At 42.9% G+C, this 21535-nt stretch overlaps 1 protein-coding gene across 1 annotated transcript in view; it reads right to left on the minus strand.

Annotated features, from left to right (window-relative positions):
• Ptp36E (protein tyrosine phosphatase 36E) overlaps positions 1 to 21535 on the minus strand; it is an 862119-nt gene that overhangs the window by 279876 nt on the left and 560708 nt on the right. The window contains exon 3 of the mRNA XM_067147378.2: positions 11526 to 11613. Coding sequence (XP_067003479.1) covers positions 11526 to 11613 — 88 coding nt within the window. The remainder of the gene's footprint in view (positions 1 to 11525; positions 11614 to 21535) is intronic.

A 21535-nucleotide genomic window follows, 5' to 3' on the forward strand; every position in this document is an offset into this window, starting at 1 on the left:
GTTCCGAATGTCTCTTGAAAACCCTGCTGTCAGTCAGTTCTGAGGTTTGATTGACTAATAATAGTATTACGCGACCTCGAAGAGTTAATGGCCTTACCACCAGGTATCTAAGGGCTATTTTCAAGTAATTTGTGTTTGTGTCTTTGAGTGGAGCAGATAAGCATGGAGTTCAAAACTAGCATTAAAGGAAACCAAATTTTGATATTTAATGGTTACCGTTTTTATAAGAAACGCGACAACAAATCAAGCGAAGTGTGGATTTGTGCTGCAAAATCATGTGCCGGAAAAGTGATTTTAAAAATTCGGGAAATGATTAAAGAAGTGGACCATGGTATTGTTCCTGATATGGCCAGCGTTGAAGTGTTCAAAGCAGCTTCCACGGTCAGGAAAAGAGCTCGCGAGGAGAATACCACTTCAGTGTCACAGGTAAGGATGATTCATATTACTTTCTTATTGCTTCTCTTTATTTATTTTTTACAAGCTATTTAATTAATCAAATACAGAAAATGAACACAGGGTTGTTGGACTTTTGAGCCACTTTATATTATATTAAATATAAGGCTAAGATTAAAATATGAATGATTAAATAATATAATATTTACCTTCATCTAAATGCTTAGGAATAATATCATCATGCACAGGGATCTAATATGATTGATGTGATATGCTTACTGATTTAACTATTATTGTAATTTAACAATATTTTAATAATGAATGACATAATTACAAGCGGTAAAGTGAACCATTCTAACGCCATGTATTTTATTTCAGATATACGACGAAGGATTCGGACACATGCATCAGTTAGTGACGCGAATGCCTCAGTTCTAAAGTTTAAAGAGTTCATTGTACAGACAGCGGAGTAAAGCATAAGACGTGCAGAAAAAAAACCAATGCATCGAGATAAAGTAAATTTAGCTGAAGAAACTCTATGTAGGCTATGCCCGATGGCACAAATTTCTTATTTTCTGACGTCTGTGAAGGCGATAGATTATTGATACTTGCGACCCCTAGAGGTAAAGAAATATTAAAACAAAACAAAAAAACATTTCTTAATGGACGGGACATATAAGAGTGTCAGTAGCAAAATGTACACCATTCATGCAGACTTGGGAAGCCTGTGTTTTCGTACTGATTCCAAACAAGAGCAAAGCCACTTATGTTCGCCTCTTCAAAAAATCCTTAATGTAATACCTGAATGGTCACCTGAAATAGTAAATAGTAAACGTGGATTTTGAGGTTGCAGCTATCAAAGCGATAGAAGAAGTATTTCCAAGAGTCCAAGTGCAAGGTTGTTTTTTCCACTTAAGCCAAAGTATTTGGAGAAAAGTGCAAGATATTGGGCTTTCGGGTATGTATAAAACTATCCAGGAAATCAGAAACACCATCAAACAGTGTGCTGCACTTGCGTTCCTCAAACCAGAAAAAGTAGAAGACGGTTGGCTACACATTCACAGCACGGTCCCGGATAATGAAAAGATAATCGAGTTTTTTGATTACTTTGTCGAGCGATGGCTTAAAAACGTGCATATTCCGATTGAAATATGGAATTGCCATGGGAAGAGGCATGGGACGAATAACTCTGTACAAGGTTGGAACCATAAGCTGAATTTGAAATGCGGAAAACCACACCCCCGTGTAAGAGACTTGGTGTTGTGTTTGAAGGAGTCTCAAAATTCAGACGAAAAAATTATGCGGGCAGAGTTGAATTTGCAAGCCACAAAATGGAAAAGAAAATATGTTGCAATGGATGACAGAATACAAAGAGGAACTCAACAGTTTGAAGAGACCGGTGATTTAACAGTATTTTTGAGAAATGTTTATTTTGCTGTACATATTGATTAGAGTACAAAGAGAAGAATAATTCAGTTAAAAGATCAATTTGACGAGGCTACGTGCTGATTACTAAGTGACTTGTAAATAAGATTTAAAAAGAACAGTTCAAAGACGAAGCGACATGCTGATAACATTTTAAGAACTTCGTAAATATAACTCAAAACTGATTATTTTGACGAAGGCACATGCTGATACAGATACTGACAAGGGGAAAGCTGCTTATGGGAGCTACCGGTCCATGGCGTCCGCCCCCCTTTGTTAGAGGAGCCAATTCATTAAAGAGGGCACGCTGGCGCTAACAATGGACCTTATTTGTTTCAGTAATAGAAAAATTAATACAATTTTTCTGTAACTGAAACTCGCTCAGGTAGTGTTCGGAACTGACGAGACTCGCTCAAGTAGTGGATTGGCAGATAGCCAATTCGCGAAAGAATTCGGAACTCATGGGAATCGGAACTAATAGGAGGACACGCACATTCCATACCCTTCTCCCTCCCATACCATAAATGCATGTTTTTTTTAGAAACACTCATATTAGATAATGGAAAATGTATTTCAGGATTCAATAATATAGGAAGTAATTTTAACAAAAACAAGGATGTGTGGCTGAAACAAGAATGCAAATCAAAATATATATATATGTTAACAAAGTGGCAATAACAAGCTGCTGATCAAAATATGAAATATTGGCCTGAAAAGAATAAACAAACATGTAACTAAATTACCGGTAATTAATAATTTTCACTCACATTTATTTATCTGGAAGTTAAAAAAATAAGTTTTCTTGAAGAATTTAACCTGCGAAACAGTGCTTAGACACTAAAGAGAAAAAATAAAATAAAAAATTGAAAGGGCTTGTTTAGAGAACAAACTGAACAAAGGTACCGAAACAATCCTTACAATATCTATACAAGATCTACTGGACGTCTTATGAAAAGATGGACTGAGGACGTCTAGAGGTGTTGACTACGAGCTACGACGGAACTAGAGCATGGCCTACGAAGGCACGGTATGTTAAGTCATTTTTTTCTATTGTAAAGAAAAACTGATTATGAACATAGAAACTTATGCTTTGTAAAATTATATATTTAAATTGCAACTGAGTTCCTCATTTCGTAATTAAAAAGAAATGTAGTATATTTTCCTAACTCCATACTCTCGTCACGAGAACCCAGTAATCGACCGCCTGCCGACTGCAGCTAGGTTGGTGCAACCGCGTGGGTTCTGCTTCTTTCAAGTTGTAAGCCTACTTCTATGGGCTAGAAGAGATAATAATAATGTTATTAAATTTCCGTCTCACTAATTACATTTGGCAGTTTTCGGAGACGCAAGGTTGCGGAATTTTGTCCCGCAGGAGTTCTTTTACGTGCCAGTAAATCTACCGACATGAGGCTGACGTATTTGAGCACCTTCAAGTACCACCGGACTAAGCCAGGATCGAACCCTCCAAGCTGGGGTCAGAAGGCCAGTGCCTCAACCGTCTGAGCCACTCAGCCCGGTGACTAGAAGAGAAGCTCGCTGCGTACCTGAAAGGGACAACCTCGGAAACGTTTGCTCGAAATTGAAAGAGCGAACTGAGTTTACAATGATGTGATAGCGTCAGAAAGAGAAATAGTAACTAACAGTATACAGGGTTATTCAGCTATGATGTCTACGTCAAATAACCGTTAAACCGTTAAAGATACTAACATTCTACTTTCGCTTTCAGTAACGATACCAAGGGACACATAATCAGACTTAGAGTACTTTTTTATGGGTTCAGTATATTCTGAGATAATGAAATTAACTTTGTTCTTTTAAATGGAACTATGGTGTTTATCTACACCCAGCCTTAAACCTACAATTATTACAAATTCAGCACCGTGATTAATTTGAAAATCGGACAAGTACTTCTCGAGAAATATATTATATTCAAGCGTGCTTCATTTACCAGCGAGGGGCTGCCCTGTTCGATTCGCGCTGCGTATGTAGCAGGTGAACGAAAAATGGATATGCGTCGCCTTCGAAGGAAGATGTGACATTAAACCACGCAGGAACGAGCTAACTGCGCGGTACGGGCCGCGTAGCTGTTTGTTTGCGTTCGGGAGATGGTAGGTTCAAATCCCCACCATCGGCACCCCTGAAGATGGTTTTCCGTGGTTTGCTATTTTTACACCAGGAAAACGCTGCGGTTGTACTTTAACTAAGGCCATTGTCACTGCGTTCTCATTTCCTATTACATTGCCACCGAAAAACCCACCTGATTAGTGCGAACACTAGAGAGAAAGAAAACCACACGTAGTCGGCGCCAGAAAGGAGATATGGCCGTAAAAATGAGCAAAACCGATATGCGTGATAGGAAGTACGTATCCTCCATGTTGTAGGAAAAGTGGTAGAGAAATAAGGATACACATTGTTAAAATAATAAAGAACGCCCTAGTATGCTGACACCCTGGAAAAAATACTGCAAATTCGATAATGAACCCCTTGGTACCATCACTGAAAGTGAAAACATCTTAACCCTGTATAGGAGCCTAATTTTATTTTGAAAAATGTGTTTTTTGTTTCAGTTAATGAGAAAGTGCCTTACTGGTGGAAGAAGAATGGACAGGCTATACCAGGCGGCTCCCGAGTGCCGTACTTTCTACGAACTGATTTTCACAGGGGCATTACTACCAGCAGGCAGGTTACGTTAGAATACGAAGAGATAACAACCGATCGGCCGCTCGCTCGCAGCATGTTCCACAGCGCTACCCGTCTAATGCAACCCCTTACATTAGTAAACCTCGATTTGGACCCCATAGTACAAGTCTGGTGTATGGTACAGCAGCACTACATTTACTGTCTGCATGTCGGCAATGGCTAGTGTGTTCAGCAACGATGAATACAAAGACATCATTTTAATCTAGGGGGAATCTGGTCGGAATGAAACCGAAGCTCGCAGACGGTATGTACAGGAGTTTCCAAATAGATGTCTGTCTTCTATATACGTATTTCGCTGAATAGTATTAGTTTTTGTTTCATACAAACAACTCTTTTATAGATTGGAATGTCTGCACGTGTGTAAATTAATAAGTTATTACATTTTCTTTGCTTCATCTTTTACGTATTTACATGTCCACCCCGTTATGGAACGTGTGCAGTAAAGTGACTGTTGTTTGACAACATCCGAAATACAGCACGTTGTAGCGCTCCATCGGAAACAAGTGATCAGGCATCCCATGCATCACTAGTGCGGGACATTGTAAGTAGAAAGTACGGCACTCACGGGCCGCCTGATATATACAGGCTGAACCGAAATTCGCGCACTCGGGCGTCGCAGCGCTACTCCTCACATGCCAGCATTAAAAAAGTCACAAAAGTTCGTCCTACGAGTATATTCGGCAGAAAAAGGACGTTGAAGAGTGGCAATCTGGCAACACTGTAACCACATGTAGGGTAACTACCTCTGTCAGCACACAATAGTCGTGCTGTACAGTCGGTGCAGTGGATAGAGTTTTGGGTTAGCATGCAGGAGGTAGAGGAGTCGATCCTGGGTTGAGACGATTAAGATGCCAGATACCATACAACCTGGACTACATTTACGAAATAAAAACCATACGCCTCAATCCAGGGTCGACCCCTCGACTTCCTGCATGCTAACCCAAAACTATATCCACTGCACCAACTGTACAGCACAACTAATATGTGCTGACAGAGGTAGTTACCCTACATGTGGTTACAGTGTTGCCAAATTGCCACTCTTCAACGTCCTTTTTCTGCCGGATATATTCGCAGGACGAACTTTTGCGACTTTTGAAAATGCTGGCATGTGAGGAGTAGCGCTGCGACGCCCGAGTGCACGAATTTCTATTCAGTCTGTATATTAGAAATTTAATTTTTTATTTATGCTAGGCCCCTTTAAACGACAAGCACCATAATCATCATCATCATCATCATCATCATCATCATGATCATCATAATCAATTTTTACCTTAAAATGTCAAGCAATTTGAGACGATGACAAAATATATAATGTATTTTCTATATGTTTGTAGAAATGCACTTTTTGTTTCATAATTCAGATTTCTTCCTTTAACGTTGACTTTGAAATACGCGTCAATATTTAGAACACTCATAATTACTTGAAGTCATTTTGTATTCATTAGATAATAAATTCACGGAAAAAATATGTTAAACATTTGCATTATTACTGGTACAGAATAGTTAAAAGAAATGTGTTGCTAATGAAAATTAACATAATGTAGGCGCAATAAGCCTTCAGACATTATGGGCGCGGAGGACTGTGAAAATGAGCTGGGATTCATGGATATTCAGTATCCATGTAAGTACAACACAAACTCAAGACACCGATTGAAGACGCAGACAGGGAGGGAGGTCAAATGTTTAGTTTTAACATAGAATTACGTTCCTCGACAACACGTACATGGAAAGAGAAATTTTAAGACTCTTTTAGTGTTTCGGTAGAACGCGAATATCACCGAGAGTATTTAATTTACGATTATGTTTAATGTCTCAATTGACAGATAATAATACTATTAATAATAGTAATAATAATAATAATAATAATAATAATAATAATAATAATAATAGTAATATCTTCTTTACGTCACACTAACTACTTTTACTGTCCGGCTCCATGGCTAAATGGTTAGCGTGCTGGCCTTTGGTCATAGGGGTCCCGGGTTCGATTCCTGGCAGGGTCTGGAATTTTGACCATCATTGGTTAATTTCTCTAGTACGGAGGCTAGGTGTATGTGTCGTCTTCATCATCATTTCATCCTCATCCTCATCATGACGCGCAGGTCGCCTAAAGGAGTCAAATCGAAAGACCTGCACCTGGCGAGCCGAACACGTTCTCGGACACTCCCGGCACTAAAAGCCATACGCCATTTACATTTCACTACTTTGACGATTTTCGGAGACACCGAGGTGCCGGAATGTTGTCCCGCAGGAGTTCTTTTCCATGCCAGTAAATCTACCGACACGGAGCTGATGTATTTGAGCACCTTCAAATAACATTGGACCGAGCCAGGATCGAACTTGCCAAGTTGGAGTCAGAAGGTGAACGGCTCGACAGCCTGAGCCACTTAGCCCGGGAATTGATAGAAAAAAGAGAAGGCTACCTGCTGCAAAAAATAAAAAAAATAATTCTGAAAAGTAGTTTTCATAACAGCCCTTCAAAGTCAGACAAAATTAGCACACGCATACTCTGTTACAAGATGGCGATGCGTTGACTCGCACGCTCATTTGGAGGTTAGCTGTAATTGTGAATACATCGTGACCCTCATAACCTTGTGGCCGTTACAATAGTGACAGCCTACCGCGAATTTTTTCTTCTAAGTAAGGTTTCTACTCCCCGCTGTAAATCTCTGACGCCCCATGGGAACCACTGCCGTACGCGCACAGCCGATGGGCTGACTTTCGTGACGTCACGCACCTGCCCACTACAATAGACAACATGCAGTGGAATCAGTAAGCAGGTGAACACTGTCGAATGCACAGTCTCTCGAAAAGAATTAGCCCATGATGTGTCTCGCAGGTATTTTTTTTCCTCAGGAACAATTGAACCTATATTATTGATATAATGTTTGTTGTGGGTTCCACAGGGTTTGTATCTACATTATGTTTTGATAATATTTAAAATATTAAATGTGAGGACCATAATATATCATACGCTCATTCTTTCTTCAGGGAATACCGTGTCTGGCCGCGGATGCAGTGGTAAGCGGAGATAAAGTGCTCTTGTAAGGGTGATCGGAAAGAATTGTTCTTCATTGAATTTGAAGGTGTTGCTAAATGTTTACTGTGTGATAAAACACTGAATCAGTTAAGGATTTTTTAGTTTGAAACGGCACTACAATTTGTATCAAAGTAAAGAGTGTGACGAATATACTATTGTCCAGCGCGCAACACTAATAAGTCAATTGAAGGAAATCAGCTATTCGTCTTAGTTACGGGATATGAATGCATTTAGCTATGGCACTCTAAAGGTTGTGGATTCGTTTCCCATTGGTGTTCGGTTGGCCATTTTTAATAATGTTTTTTGTTTTACGTCCCACTAACTACTCTTTTACGGTTTTCGGAGACGCCGAGGTGCCGGAATTTAGTCCTGCAGGAGTTCTTTTACGTGCCAGTAAATCTATCGACACGAGGCTGACGTATTTGAGCACCTTCAAATACCACAGGACTGAGCCAATTTGGGGTCAGAAGTTTGGCCATTTTTATTCTGTTCAGCATCTCTTCGGTACATACTAAGTTATATGTACATATTGAACACGACGTAAACAGTTAAAAGGTTGTTTCAAGTATCACTTTGTTTATCTGTCACTTCAAACAGAGGCTTACGAATCCAAGATCTTGGTGAAGATCTGATACCTTAGATGTCTGAGAAATGTCGCTACTTTGTTGTATTGCTAGCTCTGAGTGAAATAAGGATATGTAAGATACAGCGCAAATTTCAATCTTAATTCCAGGAGTTCATTTATAAAAATGTGCAAGTAATTATTTCACTTTGATAGTAAATAAGAATTTTGCCCTGGAAAATTTGTAAATCTACTGTACATTATTTTAATATTATTATCTTGGGTATATTAATGTATTCATCAATAATAAAACATAACATAACAGCATTATTAACTTAATTCATGTTACGAGCACGTCACTGAAACACTGATATCGAAGTGAGAGCTCTATTTACACCGCACGCTGCAGAAAGAGTGAGAGATGGCTCGCAAGGGCTAAGCCTGGTGTCACTGACAAGGGGGAAGACTTCCAGGTTTTACACTCCAAATTTGTCAACAGTTTGCACTTTGATAGCTGGGCTAGAGTATATTCCAGAAGTGCCATGATTGATATTTAATGATGTTTATTTAACGTTAATAGTTGTGAGAACATGCGCGGAGACGCTCCGTGAAGTAGGTCGTGGCTGAGGTAAGGTTAAGAGGGATAAGTCAGTTTCGACTGGCCTCCACGGGCTGATCATTTAGAAAAAAGCATGGGAAGCACAGCTCAAACAGAAACATCTATTGGTACGGTAGAGTATGAAATGAAATGCCGTATGGCTTTTAGTGCCGGGAGTGTGCGAGGACATGTTTGGCTCGCCAGGTGCAGGTCTTGTCATTTGACTCCCGTAGGCGACCTGCACGGCGTGATGAGGATGAAATGATGATTAAGACAACACATATACGCAGTCCACGAGCCAGCGAAATTAACCAACGATGGTTAGAATTCCAGACCCTGCCGGGAATCGAACCCGGGGCCCCTGTGACCAAAGGCCAACATGCTAATCATTTAGCCGTGGAGCAGGACTACGGTAGAGTGATGGTGAAGATCAGTACCATTAACCGAGTAATATTTGGCAACACAGCACACGAGGCTATGATTGCAAACACTTTCTCGACTAGCAAATGGGGCAGGAAACCGGTATATTAGGCAGTATCTCTTTCATTTTTAGAGCCTCTATGGCTAAGATGGCAGTGCGCCGGCCTCTCACTGCTGGATTCCAAGGTTCAAATCCCGGCCAGTCCATGTGAGATTTGAGCTGGATAAAAGCGGAGGCGGGACAGGTTTTCCTCTCGATACCTCAGTTTTCCCTGTCATATTTAATTCCAGCAACACTCCAATATCATTTTATTTCACCTCTCAGTCATTAACCCTTGCCCCAGGAGGAGTCCGACAGGCTTCAGCAGCCGGCACTATTCCTGTCCTCGCCACTAAATGGGGGCTTCATTCATTCCATTTCTGACCCGGTCGAGTGACTGGAAATAGGCTGTGGATTTTCATTTTAGCCTTCCATTTTCGTTGGGTTTATAGGTCAGCGCCTGTGTTATTCGTAACTCTCAACTGTCCATATGCTACATCGCGGAGCGGTATAATAACGTTAGGCATTCAACAATCGACACCGTACCACTGGAAATGTTTGTTTGCGTTGCGCTTTTCATGCTGTTCCTAAATTATCAAGCTGTAGACATCAGTCGACACTCAGCTATATGACTGGCTCATCCCGCTCCACCTTACCTCAGTCACGAGCTACTGCTTGGTGCGCGTTCACGCGTATTTTCACCTATTTGAAAATTAATCTAGGCACATACGGTTTACACTTTTAGAATATACAATAGCTCAGCTACTCACCTGCAGATTTTGAACGAAATCGCAGTGTAACGCGACCCCCGTTGTGAGTTAGGTGGACTGGGAATGACTCAGTAAGGTACTCGTAGGTCTTTGGAGATTTGCTGCTTGCAGTGAATCCTACAGCTGCTGGAGAGGTGAGTGGTGAGAGATCCACAACGCAAACACAACTATCAAATTGGTCCCACAGATATCCAATTAGGTTCAAGTTCAGGGAAGTGGGGGGCCAGGGAAATACTTGGAAGTCTCTCTTTCAACCACTGTCGGATATTTAAAGACGTGTGGTTTGTTGTACTGTTTTACTGTAAAATATCACCTGCACTGAGAAAAACGGATGATGTACTGTATGATCGTTTATGGTCTTCAGGCGGATTCTTAACGAAAAGGGCTAATTGTGCCTTTCAGAAGGATGAATGATGCCGAAGAATGTAATGGAAACATTCCTTGAACCATAATGTTACCATCACATCAGCGTGTGTTCTTCCAGCTATGGTTGTTGCATATTTGATCCCTGCTTTCTCACCTGGCATTCCAACGTCCACCCGTTTTCGAAGAAGTAGAAAATGAGAATCATCGCCAATAAGCAAAGATCCAATTCCGATACTGTTGTAAAAAATATTGGGATCAATTCTGCCGATGCACCTTCGATAACATAGGGTAAGTGTGCACCCGTTTGTTTTGGAGCCCCATATGCAGCAGGGTTCAGTCAACAACTATCGACATAAACACACATTTGGTAAACCCCTGGTTGGCTGTTCTACTCTAACGTATCGGTCGATCCTTACAGTGTAGTAGATGTTCACCTCTCACATTAATGGTGTGTGGTACTCCGAAGTTGTCACGTCAGTTATTTGCAATGGTGTCAATTGTCCACTCACGATACACTTTCACCACAGCTGTACACAAACTGCGCTATTTCAGCAATACTGCCATCCTGACCTGAAAGCTGCTAATAATCCCTTTCTTAGAACTCACATAAACCGCACCTCTTACCTACGGCAGCAACGAGTGATATGTATGCACACCTATGTATGTTTTCATTCCCCACGCTGAAGTGGTGGAGCGGGTTACCCAAACGGTAACGCCTGATCTCGGCCAGAAGAGTGTTTATGGGCGAAGGGTTCTGGACCAGGAAGAAGGCTGAAGAAAAATAAAGTGTATGCTGATTTATTGGAAAAGTGGAGTGTTTGTGACTTCTTCGCTTAAATTATTTTAATTTCATAAATACATACAGCCTATAGCTGATCTTATACACCCGGAGCTAGCTCTCGACACGTGATGTATTTCGTTAGCTACACGCTGTCGACGTCAAATGTAGGAGATGGCCATAATCTAACGAGTCTTATTGCATTAGTTATTTACATTTTCCACGCAAGTTAATTTGCAACTCTGCAACTTTGCCGCGCGTTGACTGATTGAAAACCTGAAAATTCTATAAGCGGGTAAGACTCAAAATTGTGGCTTCTAGAAAAACCTACATAATCACTCTGTAATTCCTTTTATTCGAGCTTTTAAGAGTAGGTGCCTACTCATTTCGACGCCAACTCTCACTCCATAAAGTTATGTGTATGAGTACTTACATGGAATGACTTTCTGGTTCTGATTCTTCTCCTTATTGACTGGCTTCATGGCGTGTCTACACGAATGCGTTTCCACCTTACACGCTGTCTGTAACAAAGAAACACAAACATCTTTATTTAATTTTGCACTTCGAAAAAATCACGAGGGCATGGTTAAGAATGCAAAACATTGGCATTACCACTCGAAGTCCAATACTTCGAAGAATGGATGTGTTGGGTAAAGAATGGCGAGAAAGTAAAATCTCCCTATGCGTTACACACCTAACAGCGTTGAGGCTGAAAAATAAAAATTAACCAATGAAGAACAGATGGGAATAACAACTGAGAGAGGGCTGGCGCAAATGAGTGGCAGCAAGGTTAGGCTCAGCCTTATCGCATGGTTACCACTTCACTTTCATAAGTTCATAAGTCTGCCTCTGTGGAGTAGTGGTTAGTGTGATTAGCTGCCATCCCCAGAGGCCCGGGTTCGATTCCCGGCTCTGCCATGAAATTTGAAAAGTGGTACGAGGGCTGCAACGGGGTCCACTCAGCCTCGGGAGGTCAACTGAGTAGAGGTGGGTTCGATTCCTACGTCAGCCAGCCTGGAAGTGGTTTTCCGTGGTTTCCCACTTCTCCTCCAGGCAAATGTCGGGATGGAACCTAACATAGGGCCACGGCCGCTTCCTTCCTTTTCCTTGTCTATCCCTTCCAACCATCCCATCTCCCCGCAAGGCCCCTGTTTAGCATAGCAGGTGAGGCCGCCTAGGCGACGTACTGGCCATCCTCCCCAGTTGTATCCCCGACCCAGGGTCTGAAGCTCCAGGACATTGCCCTTGAGGCGGTCGAGGTGGGATCCCTCGCCGAGTCCGAGGGAACTACCAACCTTGGAGGGTAAGCAGATTAAGAAAGAAAGAAAACTATCAAAATAAATGCATGGCTGTTGTGTTTGGTTAACAATGGCGACTCATAGGTCAGACTACATCGAGTAAAGTAGGCAGGGGATGAGCGGTTTGCATCTATAATGAGGAGGATCTTAAGAATCGCGCGGGGAAAATACAGAAATCGGGCATTTAGTTGTCGACAAATGTTACATGCATGTGTCTGCTCCCATCGTTTACTAGTTTAGTCAGTTTATTTTTATCTCGAATACATACCGTACCGCGTGCTTCACAAGCACCTTGCGATTTGTGCATCCCGTCCTTTTTACTACAATTCTGAAAGACATCGATCCCTAAATTGGGGTTATACAACGAGATGTGTGGTTAGGGATTAGAAGACAGCAGGAATCGTGAGTGCCACAGTTAATTCATTTTGGGTACCTCGAATGGACCTGTAAAATGAGCACAGATACGAAGAACACGTACCTTACAAGGGGAGGTGCATACACAGACCAGGAGCAGTTATTGTATAGGCTAGAATCTGCGCGCTGCATGCCAAGCCTCACAATAGCTCACTTAGCAGGAGCGCGGTGGGAGTTGTGATAGTGAACGGTGCTCGAAGGTTCTAATTTCACGTAAGTACGTTTTTATTTAGCCGCCAATTACCAGAGATGTGCTAAAGTTACATAGTTGATAGCTTCCACAGACTGAATTGTTTATTTGGTCCCGTCATGAGCCGTATGTATCGTGGCATCGTGTATTGAGGACACAGGCAACCAATTAGCTATGTCGTACATGTTCCAAGATTCGTAGACCACAGGTAGGGCAAAGTGTGCCCTACTGGAATGATAACAACATGCGATGGCAGGTAGGTATGTAGCTTTGCGAACACCCCTCCTTCGAGGCAAGTTAGCACAACGCAACGCAACGCAACGCAACGCAACGCAACGCAACGCAACGCAACGCAACACTTCACTGCCTCGTGATGTATTCCAGCTATGAATATATGGATATGTTACTCATCTATGTAGAAACTAGACAGAATGCATGCCAGGCACAGCGGCTGTGTCATGAACGCTGTCCGGATAGACGACAACCACAGGCATGACATTTCGGAGTGTGGAAAGCGTCTGCGGGCTCCTGCTTCCAGAAAGGACACGGTCGAGATCATCCCGTGATGCCTGTTCACAATGTAGAGACTGTTCAACGCTGTCCGGCATAACCCTTACACTAGCACACGGGCCAATGCACAGGAGACCAACATCAGCCGAGCGTCTGTTATCCGGGTTTCACCCGTACCATCTGCACTTACACCTGGACCTCCATGGTCATGATTTTGAAGCACAGGTGGCTTTCTGTCAATGGACCCTACAACATGGACACTGATTCTGCGTTTTTAGCGACCATCTTATTTATGGACGAAGCGTGATTAGCAGCAATGAAACTGTTAATCGACATAATATGCATTACTGGAGTGTGGATAATCCCTATTGGGTACGAAAGGCAGATTTCCAGGTACGGTGGGGCGTAAACGTATGGTGTGGCATCGTGCGTGATCACCTCACTGGCCCCCATTTCTTTGAGGAACCTCCGACGGTAGAACACTGTCTGCGGTTTCTCCAAGATGACCTACCACCGTTCGTGGAACATGTGCTACGCCTTGACTGCTGTAGGATGTGGTTTGAACATCACAGAGCTCCACTACACGCAGCGGTGACCGTCCGGAACCATCTTCATGCGACCTATCCATTTATCAGTATAGCCATTTGAATTCGCCCGCGAAGCGGTCTTATTGTCTAACTCAGCAGCTGATAAAATGCCAACGGTGCGAGATATCGACGTCATTTTATCAAATTACCTATCAGTATGGCCAACGTTCTAACACTTATGTACTCTATTCATGTTGTTTTCGACCACCCTATATCTATCTTTGAACTCCTATTACAGTCATCTGTTAAATAAATAAATAAATAAATAAATAAATAAATAAATAAATAAATAAATAAATAAATAAATAAATAAATAAATAAATAAATAAATAGTATTTAAGTCCCCCTAACTGTGTTTACGGTTTCCAGAGACGCCAACGTGTCGGAATTTTGTCCCTCAGGAGTTTTTACGTGCCGGTAAATCTACCGACACGAAACTGCTGTGTTTCAGCACCTTGATATACCACCGGACTGAGGGGGTCGAAACAGCCAACTTGAGCTCAGAAGGCCAACGTTCTACTATCTGAAGTAATCAGCCCGACTTAAAAGACGTGAATATCTCCCTGAACTTATTATTAGAGTCATCTTTTAGAAAAATTAAACAGTTCAATGAACCATTATTACAATCATAATATGAACTGTTCAAGCAAATACACGTTTTCTCACTTGTTGGACCACTTCAGTTTATTAACATGTGTTAATATCTCCATGGAATTCAGGTATCCTCTTACTAAAGTAACAAATACTTTCGACAGAGCCTTCGGAAAGACCGGTATATATCCTGTGAAACCCAGTTACGTAGTTTGTTTGAAGCCAAGTAAACATCGTCTTTGAATCCAATTAGCTCAGTAAATAAACTGAATACGTTATTCCTCGAGACTCAATTTACCTGGATCCCCATAATGCTTTGCTGGATATAGGGTGAAGAAATGGCCTTTCTCTCCGTATCTGTTGACAAGTGGCTGCCGTCGGCTTTATTGTCAAGAGGGATAGAGGGACGCTCGAGGGTACGTGAGCTGACTACAGACTCTGTGAGGCTAATAGCCCAGGCGTCTTGTATTAGTCACGGCTTTCGGCACTTGGCCTTCATCCAGCTTATAATTAACCACACAACATATTCATGTTAAACTTAACATAGGCCTACTATAAATAAAATAAAATAAAATAAAATAAAATAAAATAAAATAAAATAAAATAAAATAAAATAAAATAAAATACATTTTATTTTCTTCCTCCCTAAGTGATAGTGAATTGAAACTTGGGACTACAAGAAAACAGTAAGAGTTTTATGTGGCTTTTAATATCACGATCGTAGCCATAGGCTCTCCAGTTTTACGTGGAATCCAATCAAAAAAGGTGTGACATCTCATTTCAGAAATATAGCACTCATTGACTGGAATTTGAATCGTAACTGCCTTGAGGAGAAGTAGTGAGGTAGTGTTATGTGCTGTGAGTGAATGAAGAGGTGCGTAACGAAACGAACACAAATACGCAGTTCGCGTTTCAGGGTATTTAACCAGGCGAGGCTAAAATACCCGACCAGGCCGGGAATTGAACCTCGGGCTGTTTGAACCAAACACCATGACGATGACCATTGTGCCAACGAGCCGGACAAAGACACCATCTCAGAATTTGTATGAGATTCAAAATGGAAAATTGCAAGGAATCATTCCAATCATTCCAACAGTGTAACACGCTAATTAGGCCTCAAAACTTCCTCGGGGTTTGTTATTAAAAATAAAATTGAACATTCTGGAAAATTTGAAACCCACGAAAGCTATAGAACGTACTTACTCTCACTTCTGAGTTCTGTTCTTGAACCGACTGCCCCTCCTTTCCTCTGAACTTTGGTCCTCTCAAGGAGGTGAGGAAATGTTCTGTTTCATTTGGGATCTTAGGGAGCATGATATTCTCTGATACGGTAATGAAATAGCGTATGGCTTTTAGTGCCGGGAGTGACCAAGGACATGTTCGGCTCGCCAGATGCAGGTCTTTTGATTTGACTCCCGTAGGCGACCTGCGCATCATGGTAAGGATGAAATGATGAAAACGACACATACACTCAGCCTCGGTGTCAGCGAAATTAACCAATTAAGGTTAAAATTCCCAACTCTGCCGGGAATCGAACCCGAGACCCCTGTGACCAAAGGCCAGCACACTAACCATTTAGCCATGGAGCCGGACTCTGATACGGTAATAAAGTATGGCCTAAGGAGACGCGACGCTCATAAGCGACTTGCGCATCTGTGAGGAATGGACCCTACCTAGGATGAAATCAAGTTTTGAGGACGGCGCATACACCTCGTCTCTGAGACAAAGGAACCAATATGTTCGGAGTACGAATGATACCACCACCGGGTTTTGTGATTTCCTAATATCTGCATATCAGCATAACATTTGGATGTGTTATTTGAGGATCCAACCATCTCCAGGCTGACGACTTGACACACAGTTCAAGTTATACAAATGTTAAATAAATCTTTATAAAAGAAATAACTTATATAGGCCTACATGTACGTTTTGGCTCATTTAATATAAGGAAAAAGAACTCTTGGCCTGATTGTTCAATTTATGTCAATATTATTACGTTGCACGCTGCATTCCACTGATAATATGCACTTATGTTTATCCTTCCCTTAAAATTCATTGCGAATTGTACGTGCAAACATATAGGTATCACTAGCAGCATAAGGCCCCATTCACAATAAAACATAATAAATTGAAATTAAGTCCGCCTCTGTGGTGTAGTGGTTAGCGTGATTAGCTGCCACCCTCGGAGGTCCGGGTTCGATTCCCGGCTCTGCCACGAAATTTGAAAAGTGGTACGAGGGCTGGAACGGGGTCCACTCAGCCTCGGGAGGTCAACTGAGTAGAGGTGGGTTCGATTCCCACCTCAGCCATCCTGGAAGTGGTTTTCCGTGGTTTCCCACTTCTCCTCCAGGCAAATGCCGGGATGGTACCTAACTTAAGGCCACGGCCGCTTCCTTCCCTCTTCCTTACCTGTCCCATCCAATCGCCCCATCCCTCCACAAGGCCCCTGTTCAGCAGAGCAGGTGAGGCCGCCTGGGCGAGGTACTGGTCATTCTCCCCAGTTGTATCCCCGACCAAGAGTCTGAAGCTCCAGGACACTGCCCTTGAGGCGGTAGAGGTGGGATCCCTCGCTGTGTCCGAGATGATGATGATGATGAAATTGAAATTAAAGGTATAAAATTATTGAGATGGACGACGTAAACGTAAGCATTAGCTAATGAGGAAAGAGAACATTTACAGTAGGCTGATTTAAAATGACTGCTTGTGGTCTGATTACGAAATATACTGCTTGACAAAAAAATGTTACGCACCCAGAAGGGGTGGTCCAATAATATCTCATTTCGGTATACATGCATATCATTGATGTGTAGTCCGACTCGTTGGCTGAACGGTCAGCGTACTGGCCTTCGGTTCAGAGGGTCCCGGGTTCGATTCCCGGCCGGGTCGGGGATTTTAACCTTAATTGGTTAATTCCAATGGCACGGGGGCTGGGTGTATGTGTTGTCTTCATCATCATTTCATCCTCATCAAGACGCGCAGGTCGCCTACGGGTGTCGAATCAAAAGACCTGCACCTGGCGAGCCGAACCCGTCCTGGGATATCCCGGCACTAAAAGCCATACGACATTTCATTTCATTGATGTGTAAGTAAATGATTAGATTTACAGGGATTTGTAATGTGTAGAAAGCCAACCATGGCGTATTCGTGATGGCATCGTCCTGTTGCTAAGTTGTTACCAGTCTACTGCTGTGAGTCAGACAGTTAAGCAAAACGTGCAGAGTAGACTACGTACAGTACGAAGCACCCGCGATGCCTCGCAGACGCGTTAGCCAGCCTATTCACCAACTGATAGCATTTGACAGAGGCCGCATTGTGGGACTGCATGAGGCAGGTTGGCATGTGGCCCGATTTTGGACTCAATGGATACGTGAGGGCACCCAGTCATGTCTTGCAGGTTCTGGTCGACCAAGAAACACCACCCCGAGAGAGGACTGTCGTATGGTGCGCCAAGCATTGCGGGAACCCATAACTACAGCACCCGCCATCTGTGAACACGTACTGGAGACTCTACAACATTCTGTGAGTTCCCGCAGTGTCTCGACGACTCACATCCGCCGAATTGGGGTCCTACCGCCCCATGCGTTGGTTACCACTGACACCAGAACAGTAACGCCTGAGTTTGGAGTGGTGCCTTGCCCGGTAGGCACGGACACAGGACGACTGGCGTCGCATCATGTTCAGTGATGAGTACCGCTTCTCCGTCACCTCCGATGACCATCGTGTGCGGGTTTGGCGGCGTCGAGGGCAGAGGGTTGATCCTGCCCATATTGTGGACAGATACACTGGCGTAATCCCTGGCAGAAAGGTGTGGGGAGCCACAGCATATGCGTTCAGGTCACCTGTAATAGTGCTTCGGCAGACTTTGACGGCACAGCGTCTGCACGTCCTACCCCTTATGGCACAGCGCCTGGGACAGTGTTCCAACAAGATAATGCACGTCCACACACAGCACGTGTGTCTATGGACTGCCTAGAACATGTTGAGGTCCTTCCATGGAAAGTAAGGACTTCTTCATTGAACACGCGTGGGATGACATTGGAAGAGGACTCCGTCCCAGTATCAACCTGCAGAATCTGGAGTGACTGTGCAGGAACTTGCCTCATAAGAGGATCTAATGGTTGTTTGACACCATTCTGAACCGCGGCCAGCGGGGGTGCGACATCCTACTGACCAGGCGTCAGCATTCCACCTCTAACTGCCAACGGCCTTGTCTCTTTCATCCCATATTACAATAAATTCAATAAAGGCACATGGTCTTTCAGCATATGTCGTTTCATTCACTTTCAACCACTCCTTCTGGGTGCTTAACCACTTTTTGTCAGGCAGTGGAAAGTATGTACGTACACTAACATTTTTAAACTTTCCTTCATAATTCACTTCACGTGGCATTGATGCCTATTCATTAGTTTTCATGTCCGACTCGTTGGCTGAATGGTCAGAGTACTGGCCTTCGGTTCAGAGGGTCTCGGGTTCGATTCCCGGCCGGGTCGGGGATTATTTTAACCTTAATTGGTTAATTCCAGTGGCCCGGGGGCTGGGTGTTCGTGCTGTCCCCAACATCCCTGCAACTCTCACACACCACACATAACACTATCCTCCACCACAATAACACGCAGTTACCTACAAATGGCAGATGCCGCCCACCCTCATCGGAGGGTCTGCCTTACAAAGGCTGCACTCAGCTAGAAATAGCCACATGAAATTATTATGTTTTCATCACTGTATCTTTGTATGATCTGTTTTTCTTGCCATACTAGCAGGCTTGAGTCCGATAAATTGTAACAAACTCTTTCATACAACGACTTCATTGTGCAACTCTAAACATCTGAACAGCAGTGCATTTTGACCGGCTGATTTCTTATGTTCGGCATAAATTTAATCTAGGAAGCTTGGATCTTGCAAGCTTTTGTGTTTAAGTTTAATTTAACGTTTATTTTTATGCTTAAATGATCCATTGTGGACGGTTCTATTATTGACATAGCATCTCGTGTTTTTCATGCTAAAGTTGCGTTTATATTTAATTTTTATTGCGGATAGATCGAGCGTGTTAGCCGTGCGGTTAGGGTCGCACAGCTGTTAGCTTGCATTCAGATGATAGTGGGCTCGAACCCCACTGTTGGAAGCTCTGAAGAAGTTTTTCCGTGATTTCCCATTTTCATACCAGGCAAATACTGGAACTGTACCTTAATTAAGGCCACGGCTGCTTCCTTCCCACTCCTAGCCTTTTCCGACCATCGTCGCCATGCGGCCTACATGTGTGGATGAGGCGTTAAAAATGTATTATGAATGGGGCTTTTAGGCTTCACTAGCTCCACCACACAGCGTTACCGACATACGAGTTGTACCGACAGGCGATACTTTCACTGCAACTATAATAATTCGTTGATCAATTCATCAGCAATAAGTACGTTTCTAACAATTTTATGACCACGAACACTTTATAAGGTGATGAAAGAGTAGTGCTTTCAATTTCCCAGAATTTAAGAAATTTCCTTGCCGTGCGGTTAGGGGCGCGCAGCTGTAAGCGTGCATCCGGGAGATAATGGGTTCGAACCCCACTGTACGCTGCCCTGAAGATTGTCTTCCGTAGTTTCTCCTGTTCAAACCAGGCAAATGTTGGGGATGTACCTTAATTAAGGACAAGACCTCTTCCTCGCCACTCCTAGGCTTTTCCTATCCAATCGTCTCCATATAACCTATCCTCCGTGTCGTTGGTGCGACGTAAAATTAACTGTAAAAAAAAAAAAAAAAAAAAAAAAAAAAAAAAAAAAAAAAAAAAAAAAAAAAAAAAAGGAAATTTTCTTAGGGTCTGTATTGAATACATCCAATATTGCCTTTATGGGATAGACATAAAGAAGCCCGAAAATAATATGGTTAGGTTCAAGTTCAGAATTAATATTATTATTACATTTTCTTGGGGAAGCTTTTCTCACCGAGCTCGATAGCTGCAGTCGCTTAAGTGCGGCCAGTATCCAGTATTCGGGAGATAGTACGTTCGAACCCCACTGTCGGCAGCCCTGAAAATGGTTTTCCGTGGTTTCCCATTTTCACACCAGGCAAATGCTGGGGCTGTGCCTTAATTAAGGCCACGGCCGCTTCCTTCCCACTCCTAGCCCTTCCTTGTCCCATCGTCGCCATAAGACCTATCTGTGTCGGTGCGACGTAAAGCAAAAAAAAAAAAAAAAAAAAGAAAAAAAAAAGAAAAGCTTCTCCCATAGTATGCGCTAGAAAGGATAAAACATAAGCCGATCACGCTGCGATTTAGTCCCAGTGGCGGTGACATACTAAACAACTACGCTATTAAGTAGGTTTGATCAGAGGTGTCCCTAGACTCTAATAAGGGATAAATATGCGGTAATCAAAGGACTATGCGGGACGAGGTGAGATAAAATCGATTGTACCACTGAAGTGACTTCACGGTTTATTTATCGTTTGTCACAACGCTGATGGATACCACAGGCAGACCTGAAGTATTCACACACCTCTCAGCCATACAATTTCACTTGCTGTTTATTCATGGGTTGCACGCCCACTCATACAGAGGGCGAGCATGGTAGGATTGTGCATTCTAAAGAGCAATGTGGATTTCCCTTCCCTAAATATTTAAGCACCTTGCACATCTTCAACGTTATTTCGGCAGTTCTGATCCTTGGTCCGTCCCCATGACCTAGGGACAGCGCACCTATTTCTTATCCGTAAACTCCGAGAGATATTCTCGGCTAGGTCAGGGATTTTACCTGGACCTGAGGGCTGGTTTAAGGTGCACTCAGCCTACATGAGAACAATGAGGAGCTACCTGCCAGTGAAATAGCGGCCTCGGTCTAGAAGGCAAAGAGAGACCCAGAGGATTCAT

Source organism: Anabrus simplex, chromosome 5 (assembly GCF_040414725.1).
Source record: "Anabrus simplex isolate iqAnaSimp1 chromosome 5, ASM4041472v1, whole genome shotgun sequence".
Lineage (NCBI taxonomy): Eukaryota > Metazoa > Arthropoda > Insecta > Orthoptera > Tettigoniidae > Anabrus > Anabrus simplex.